The sequence below is a fragment of the Chrysochloris asiatica genome, unplaced genomic scaffold (genome assembly GCF_000296735.1).
Source record: "Chrysochloris asiatica unplaced genomic scaffold, ChrAsi1.0 scaffold00053, whole genome shotgun sequence".
Taxonomy (NCBI): domain Eukaryota; kingdom Metazoa; phylum Chordata; class Mammalia; order Afrosoricida; family Chrysochloridae; genus Chrysochloris; species Chrysochloris asiatica.
This window is the reverse complement of record NW_006408571.1, coordinates 12,841,648-12,850,564: the sequence shown is the minus strand read 5'-3', so window position 1 is coordinate 12,850,564 and position 8,917 is coordinate 12,841,648. Positions and strand designations below refer to the sequence as shown.

Below are 8,917 nucleotides of genomic sequence, written 5' to 3'. Positions count from 1 at the left end.
GCCTGGTTCGGGTCAGCAATAAAGGGGAAGCCTCTTGGATCTGGTCTGGCTCTGCATATGGGGCACCCTGAGACCTGGGGGTCAGCACCTATTGGGGCAAGAGAGGCTAGATCCAGCCATCTGTCTCCATCACAGTCACATTCAAGCTGCTGGCTCTGACATGAAGAGAAAGTGGTTTCAGGAAAGCTAAGGGAGTTTCCAGAAGGACAGAGTTCTCCATGTCAGATATAGCTTAAAGATCCATTAGGACAAAGACTGAAAAGTGCCTATTGTATTTTGCAATTAGGAGGTCTTTGAGGACTTCAGAGAACATAGTTTCAGTGGTGCAGTGGAGGCAGAAACTAAACACAATGAGTCTAGAGGCATCTCTTCAAGCTTGGATGAGAAGACCAGGAGAAAAGTAGACAATATCTGGAAGGATATGTGGGGTCAAGGAAGTATTTTTTTCAAGAAGGAAAAAAAATTATAGACTAAAGGGAAAGGTTTGGAAGACCTTATGGAATGCAGAGGAAAAAGGAGAGATACCTGATGAAATGAGATTCCAGAGAGATGGAGGAAGAAGATGAAGCCAAGGCACAAGTGCAGAGATTCACTCTGGACAGGAAAAGCACCACTTCCTAAGGTCAAGAGGAAGTAAATAGGTGTGTCAGGGAGCAAGTGGTGGTGGAAGTTCCTTGTGATGGCTTCTATATCCCATGAGAAGTAAGACACAAGGTCAGTTGGTGGGGAGAGGAGGACAAGAGTGGAGAATAGGAGGCAAGGAGAGGGGAAATTTGGGGAACTGAAGGAAAGACCTCATCAATGGATAGTTGAGGATTAAGGTATGGTTAGAAGCAGGAACTAGTTAGAGGAACAGAGAGGCAAAATGTTTAAAACTGGTGGTGGGAGGGTGTCAAGAAAATAAGACAAAAAAAAAAAAAAAACCCAAAAATTAGATGAGGAGAGAGAGCTGACCATGCAGATAGGGAAAGAAATGAAGCTAAGAAATAATGACCGACTGAAAAAAAGAGGAGCAATCAATGAGGACCAGTAGGTAGTCAGTTTGCAGCACAATGAAGCTTTCAGGTAAGAGCAGCTTCAGGTGATGAGTAAAGCTTGACACAGAAAAAAACCCAGGAACCAAGTCAGTAAATGTAGGGGAAGGGGCTAGGAAATCCATAGAGGACTCTTAGGAGAGGCAAGTCACTTCCCCAGACTGAGCCTGTTTTGGGATCTACAAAACATGAATATCTCCATGCTACCTGCTCTGTATGAGAGTCCAAAGAAGTAATCAGTTTCAAAGTGCTTTGTACTCACCTATCCTCCTAGATCCTCCCCAGCACGTAACAACCACCAACCCACCTTGATGGTTTCCTACCTCTTCCTAGATCTCAGCTTTTACCTTCTGCCCTTCTTCTCAATACCAGTTCTAGAGGGCCCTGCTATCCAAGAGACACCACAGAAAACTTGGATCTCTGGGACCCAAGAAAAAAGGCCAATCTATATTTCGTTACCCTTAGGGAGGACCTCTATCCTTCCAAGGCAATCACTACAGCATGGACTGCTGGGGGAAATCACTGGGTCAAATGTTTGCCCTTCAGGAAGAAAGGATTTTTAAAAACAATAATAATAATATGTTGTTGTTAAGTGTCATCTGGCTATTTCCAACTTATAGTGACCCTGTATAGGGATTCTGAGGAGCAGCTGGTGGGTTTGAACTGCTGGTTCACAGCCCAGTACTGATCCTACAGTGCCACACCAGAAGTCCAACAATAATATAGCTATACAAAAAGAAGACTATCTTTGTGTATAGCTATATACAATATAAGACATCAGCACTATCTCCAGAAATAAAGAGCTAGTCACTGATGTGTGCAGTTAGCACTAGAATTCATCTAAAACTAATTCAACTAATCAACAGTAGAAGAATGGCTATGTCTCAGTTACTCAGCGCTGCTAGAACAGAAATATCACAAGTAGATGGTTTTAACAAACAGAAGTGTATTCTTTCACGGTTTAAGAGGCTAGGAGTCCATATTCAGGACACCATCTCTAAGGGCAGTTTTTTCTCTATGTTGGCTATGGGGGAAGGTCTTTGTCTCCTTGATACCTGGGGCCCATCATCCCTTGGAGATTTCCACGTGTCTTGGCTACAATCTTCTCCGCAGTCTAGGAGGTTCCCAGAACAGAGACCAGCTCTGCTGTCAGCTCTTCTTTCTTGGTGGCATGAAATCCCACTGAGCTCTGCTGGCTTGCTTAGTCTCTTGTAGCTCAAAAGCGATGGACTCAACACACCACGTAATCCTGTAGACTGTATCCTGAAGATTGTATCCTACTGATTAACAAAACTCCATATTGTTGTTAAGTGCCTAATGTTGGTTCTGACTCAAGGAGTAAGAGGAACGGCTGGTGGGTTTGAACTGCCAGCCTTACAGTCAGCAGTCCAGTGCCTATCCTGTAACGCCACACCAGGACTCTAAGAGGGGAGGATTTACAACACTGGTGGGTGGGTGGTGGGTGTGTGCCACCAAGTCGGTTCTGACTCAGTGAGCCTGTTTAGGGTTTCCAAGGCTGTAAATCTTTACAGGAGCAGAAAGCTTCATCCTTCTCCCCGCACCTGAGAGATCTGAACTACTGACCTTTCAGTTAGCAGTCCAGCTCACAATCCATTACCCTCCCAGGTCTCCTTATAACACATACGATCACAAAATGAAGGATAATTACTGGGAATCACGGCCTAGCCAAGTTGACACGTACTTTGAGAGGGACACAATCCTTAACAATTATGATAAACTCAATTCAAAGAGAGATTGTACAGCTATTATAAAGTATATTTACATAGACTAATATTAAGGAAAACTGATTATAAATGCAAATAAATGCATGTGTATTATATATTATTGGACTCCTAGTGTGGCCCTTTGGGCTAATGCATCAGACTGCAAAATCGTTTGAACTGCAAGTTCGGTGGTTCAAGCTCACCAGCTACTCCTTGGAAACCCTATACAAGGTCGCTATGGGTCGGAATCTACTAGACGGCACTTAACAACAGTGTGGCACTGTAGGATTAGTACTGGACTTTGAGCCACAAAGTCAGCAGTTCAAACCCACCAGCTGCACCTAGGAAATCCAATATGGTATCACTAGTAGTCGGAACTGACTCAACGACACTTAACAATTGTATATTATGAAAGGAAAAACACCAAATGCTATTTACTCGTTCATTCAACAAATAATGATTGTGCACTTATATGAGACAAGACATCAAAGATACAGTGCTGACTCATCCTACGTGCTTGACATCAGAGTTAAACGTAAGTGGTGCCTGAGTATATCAGCATTTTGTGGCTCCGTGTTATGTCGCAATATACCTATTCCAGCACAGCAAAATATGCTCTGACGTACGTCCAAATTGTCAGGCATTGAGCTAACTATCTCACATCCTATCTAAGGAAAACACATTAGGTACCTATTCCCTTGCTGAATTAGTAGGGAGGCAGATATAGAACACCTCACCCCAACCCCAGACACACAGACACAATTTTTTTTTTGAATGAAAAAACTTTCCTAAAACTGCAGAATTCTTAATCTTTGAATGAATTAAACGACAATATGAAAACCGGCATAATTTTCTTTAGGACCACCCTGCTTTAGAGTCGATTAGGACACAACAGAACTCTACCGAGTTTCCAAGGCTGTAAAAAGCTTTAGGGAAGCAGACTGCCCCATCTTTCTCACCGGAGCAGCTGTTGAGTTCTACCGCCAACCCTTTGGTTAGCAGGCGAGAGCTTTAAATGCAGCGCCACCAGGGCGCCTTGTCCTTTGACCAGTAAATCCTTGAACGTTCAAGAGGCTGAAAGTGCCCTTATGTGAAAACCATGGATATTTGACACCTACAACTTTCAGACGTGGACCCTACCCGTGGAAGTTTGAGTTTTGTTTGGAGGAGGGGGAAGAGCCCTGTTCCAGCTCACCTTAAGCAAAAGCACTCCACCAACCCTCCTCCTTCCAGGAATCGTAGGGCCTTGAACCCCTGGGCTTAGAGGTGTTTCCCTGGGACCAATACGCGCTGAGTTCTCTCAGAACCCGCCCTCCTCTGAGCCAATGCGGTGAGAGTCTAAAATATTTTAGAGCTTTGTGTAGCAGGTGACGGAGTCACCTCCTAGTTCACCAGTAGTTGCGAGACCTGAGGAGGGTGAGGCAATAAGGTAAAACCTCACCCACTCACCCAGTAGGATAAGGAAGCCTCACCTTAATGCAGAGCCAATGTTACGTTATCAGATCCTATAGGAGGAGACCCCCGCCTCTGGTTCTCTTTTAATCATTCCACTAGAATGAAAAATCATCTCACAGCGAGGCTACAACTGTGAAAAAGAACTTTCACCCTAATGGAAAATAGCTCTCCGGTTGGCAGACGCCGCCAATGCGTAGACTCCTCCTCTAAAGTGATGGAGCAGCTGGCGTAAATAGTGTCGCCCTCCCGACGGGATGTAATGCCTACGCGCAAAACCCAATGGGATGGCAGGGTCACTGGCGGAGCCAATGGCTGCTCTTCACCGCTCCCCTGACAGCCCTGACGCAGCCTGTGGCGTCGAGCCCCACCATGAACAGGCCGTCCCACGGCGGCCAAGGAAAGATGGCCGCGGCTGTTATGCTGGCCGCCGGGCTCCGCGTAGTGCGCCGGGGGGTGGCGGCTGCGGGACCGCTGGGAGCGCAGGTGAGAAGTGGCCTCAGAAGCGGGGAAGGGTGTCCCGCGAGCTCTGACGCTCTCTGGGGTAGGACTCCCGAAGGCCAACACAGCCCTGTAGCCTCGCGGGGCCAGAGTTCTACCTTGTTTCGGGTTCTGGGCTTGAACTATAAGGTCGGACTGAAGGTCACAGCAGCCATTCCCCGGGAGCCTATCTGCGAACTGGAGAAGACCTGCCCAGACTGGAGATCGGGACAGGGTCCCCGCAGCGATTGCTGCCTTCTCCTCCGACCTGAAGCCCAGCAGACCGGGTGCCTGCTCTGGGCAGCCTCCTTGGTGCCCCCTGCAGGAAATGCGCCTACCCGTCTTGGAGCCAGTTTTCGGCTCCTTTCAAGCCCCTAGCCTAATAAGCACTAGTGTCTATCATTTTCACCAGCGATCTGCCAGAGCGACTTAAAGGTCCGAGAAGTCTAATTCATCCTATATACCCTATCCCCTTCCCCAAAGTGACTTGCTGAATTCAAGTCTCTAATGAGCGCTGGGATTTCTTTCCTACCCCCATTCTCTGAGTTGTAATCCTTACAACTCAGCTGGGGATACTGAGTTCACTTAGCTGACCGTTTCCCTCCACTAATTCAAAGGACTGGAGTTACAATCCACACAGTAAGAGGTCAAACGTGACACGCTTACAAGGGATCCAAACAGGGCAGATTTACATTAAAATCTGATTAAAGACCAGAAAGCATGTAGTGGAAATATTAACAAGGTGAGAGTAAATGGAAAGTTCCAAGTAGTTTTAAGAGATGATGCAAACCACCCTTTATGTTTGGATGGTGCTAGATTCCTTAGACCAGTCAGGAATAGGAATCTGTTTCACTACTGAATCCTTCACGGCCTGTTACCTAGTGACTCAGTATCATCGGCCACAGTCTGCTGCTGATACTTTTGGGTGAGAATCACAAATAAATTCACTAATAGGATTTTAGAAGGGTGAAGTTAATGACCATCAGGGCTCAGCTTCTGAATACATTGGAGAGGTATTGTCAACTCCCTCTTTGGGTGTGTGTGACCCACCATCAGGTCCGAGGAGCTGCAGGTGCAACGGATGGAAATGAAGTGACCAAGGCCCAACAGGCAGCTTCTGGGGGAGCAGCCCCAACCATCTTCTCTCGGATCCTGGACCGAAGCCTCCCAGCTGACATTCTATTTGAGGACCATCAGGTGGGATGCCCTTAGGACCCATCCCCCCAGGAATTTCATAGGTAACACCGCAAAGATAGAATCCTACCTGTTGAAGTAGCATAGGGACCTCTGGCCTGTCACTGCCTATGACATGTCCTCCCTCTAACCTCCAGTGTCTTGTGTTCCGTGATGTGGCCCCTCAAGCTCCTGTGCACTTTCTGGTCATTCCTAAGAAGCCCATTCCTCGGATTAGTCAGGCTGAAGAGAAGGATCAGCAGGTGGGAGGAACGGGGCCAGGGTTTGGCTGGAGGGGCCCTGGACCAGCTACAGATTTTGTTCCTTGTGAGTGAAGCCATTTGGCTCCCTTCTCCCTGTAGCTTCTAGGACACCTCCTCCTTATTGCCAAGAAGGTAGCAAAGTCTGAGGGCCTAGCAGATGGATACCGACTTGGTAAGTAACTTCTGGCCCTTGAGCTCCTATGAATTCTCATACCTATTCCTTAATATGGTCTTCAGTGTTTGACATCCTAACTCCATTTCAGTGATCAATGATGGGAAGCTGGGCGCACAATCTGTATACCACCTGCACATTCATGTACTTGGGGGCCGACAACTCCTCTGGCCTCCAGGTTGAACCAACTGACCAACAACCCCAGACCTAGATGCTTGGATAGGGAGGGGGGAAAAAGGACTCTGTAATGCCAATAAATCTCTCCTATAACTCTAAATCTTTGTCTTAAATATATAAAGATTTATACCATAAAGGAAAAAAAACCACAAAACACAACAAAACCATCTGTGGGTATGATCTCCCTTAATTATGGTTTGAGTGAGAAACACTGAGGAAACCCATCTTATGGTTAAAGAAATTGCCTATAACTGTGAGTCCTTATGACTAGTGAAGCACTCTGGGTCAAGCATCTACAATAGCAGTAGGAATAAGTAGAAAGAGACTGAATCCCAGGTATGAGACTTGGTTAGTCCTGACCTTATTCTGAAGCCAAGCCAGATTCTAAGGGGATGGGGATAAAGAGGGAAACAGTGGAAGTGTGGAGGGTTTTTACTGGGGGAAAAGCAGTCACAAAGAAACCCACTACCATAAGGTCTCACTATTTTGATTTTAAACTGACATCTCATGTATTTTATCCATAATTTTTTAAAAGATATCCCCACTTTTGAGGATAAACTAAGGGGAAGCTACTGTTTCCCCTCCACAAGCACAGTAGGTGGGCTTTTGCCTTTGATGCCACAGCTCTGTGCTTGTCTCCAACATCTTCCCATAAAGAACCATCCTTAGAGAACCTTCTAAAATCGACACACTTTTATATCAAAATATTTCACCAAAAGAGTAAAAAGAGAACCCATGGACTGGGAAAAAAATTTTGGCAATGATATATCAGAAAAGGGTCTAATCTCAAAATTTATAGAAAACTTCAACAAGGAAAATACAACCCAATTAAAAATAAGCACAGGACATGAACACACAGTTCACCAAAGAAGACATTCAGGCAGCTAACAGACATGAAGAAATGCATGCTATTATTTGCCATTAGATGCAAATCAAAACAATAAGATACCATCTCATCCCAGCATAATAGCCAAGTTCAAAAACCAGAAAACAAATGCTAGTGAGAGTGTAGAAACTGGAACCTTCCTAACATGCTGATGGGGCTTAAAATGGTGTAACCACTGTGGAAAATGATATAGCACTTCCTCAAAAAGTTGGAAATAGAAATATTGTCCCAGTAATAACTCTACTTAGTGTATGTCCTAGAGGATTAAGAGCGTTGACATGAGTAGATATGAACATCCATGTTCATTCCAGCACTATTCACAATAGCAGAAAGATGGAAACAACCTAAATGCCCATCAGTGTAATACTACAGAAAGTTTAAGGAAATCATTCTACAAAACACCTCATAACATGGATGAACCTGGAGGTCATCATACTGAAATTAGTCAATCACAAAAGGACAAATATTGTATGAAACCACTGTTGTAAAGTGTCAAGAAAAGGTTTTCACAGTATAAGAAACATTCTTTGATGGTTACTGAGGATAAATAAGAAAGAATTGGGGTGGGGGGGATGTACTGGCTAAAGGGTGGAGGAGTGCATGAGTCAAAAGCAGCAGAGAGATACTATTATAAAGAATCCTGCAATAACGGATCTATGGGCTGATGATGGATCGACAGTCAGGCTGACCTGATATAGGAAGAAGAGTAGAAATATACCTACAAATATATAGAGATTGACAGGATATTTGTACGTGAATATTTACCTTTGCTGCAACTACATCCATGTGATGAGGCATACAGGAAGAAAAGAATGAAACACCTTAGACATTACTAAACACACCTTGAAGAAATGACTCAGTCACTAGGCCTAGGGGCACGGGACCTACCTTGTCTCAGGGAACACCATGGTTAGTTGGCATAACATAGTCCACAAAGACAATGTTCTACATCCTCATTTTAGGATGTAGCAACTGGGATCTTAAAAGCTCAGGAGTGGCCATCTAAGATGCAACTATTGCTCTCTCCAAGGAGCTCTGGTGGTGTAGTGGTTATGTATCGGGCTGATAACCTCAAGGTCAGCAGTTTGAAACTACCAGTCGTTCTACAGGAGGAAGATGAGGCTTTCTGCACTTGTAAAGACTTAGAGCCTCAGAAACCCTGTTTAGGGTCGGTGTAAGTCAGAACCGACTCCACGGCACATAACCACCACCACCATTGGTCTACCTGTCTGGAGGAAAGAAGGTAATGAAAATTGAAGATGCTCGGGAAATACTTGGCCTCATGAACTAACAGACTACATTAACATCAATCTCCATCACCCTGAGACCATAAGAACAAAATGATGCCCTGGATAGAATGGGAGAAACATAATGGAACAATGCCCAAAATATCGATGACCAGGCTTATTGGTTGGCTAGAGACTGATGGAATCCTGAGCCTGTCATCGCTGGTTACCCTTAGTTCTGAAACGGAACTCATCCACTTGGCTCAATTTTCAGTCTAAGGAAAAGTCTATAAGGGGAACGGAGTCCTGGTCTGGTGCTATGGGTTAACC

General features: G+C 45.1%; 1 protein-coding gene across 1 annotated transcript; it reads left to right on the top strand.

Moving 5' to 3' along the window:
• Positions 1 to 4,615: 4,615 nt before the first annotated feature.
• HINT2 (histidine triad nucleotide binding protein 2) lies at positions 4,616 to 6,564 on the top strand. The gene is made up of 5 exons (XM_006863090.1): positions 4,616 to 4,696; positions 5,747 to 5,887; positions 6,022 to 6,126; positions 6,226 to 6,298; positions 6,390 to 6,564. The coding sequence occupies exons 1-5, from the start codon at positions 4,616 to 4,618 to the stop codon at positions 6,479 to 6,481; spliced, it is 492 nt and encodes a 163-aa protein (XP_006863152.1). The 3' UTR covers positions 6,482 to 6,564.
• The last annotated feature ends 2,353 nt before the right edge of the window (positions 6,565 to 8,917 follow it).

Coding starts and splice junctions, on each gene's coding strand:
- HINT2 (XM_006863090.1), top strand. CDS start 4,616: ATGGCCGCGGCTGTTATGCTGGCCGCCGGGCTCCGCGTAGTGCGCCGG. Junction 5,888..6,021: donor TTCTATTTGAGGACCATCAG/GTGGGATGCCCT, acceptor TCTAACCTCCAG/TGTCTTGTGTTCCGTGATGT. Junction 6,299..6,389: donor AGCAGATGGATACCGACTTG/GTAAGTAACTTC, acceptor ACTCCATTTCAG/TGATCAATGATGGGAAGCTG.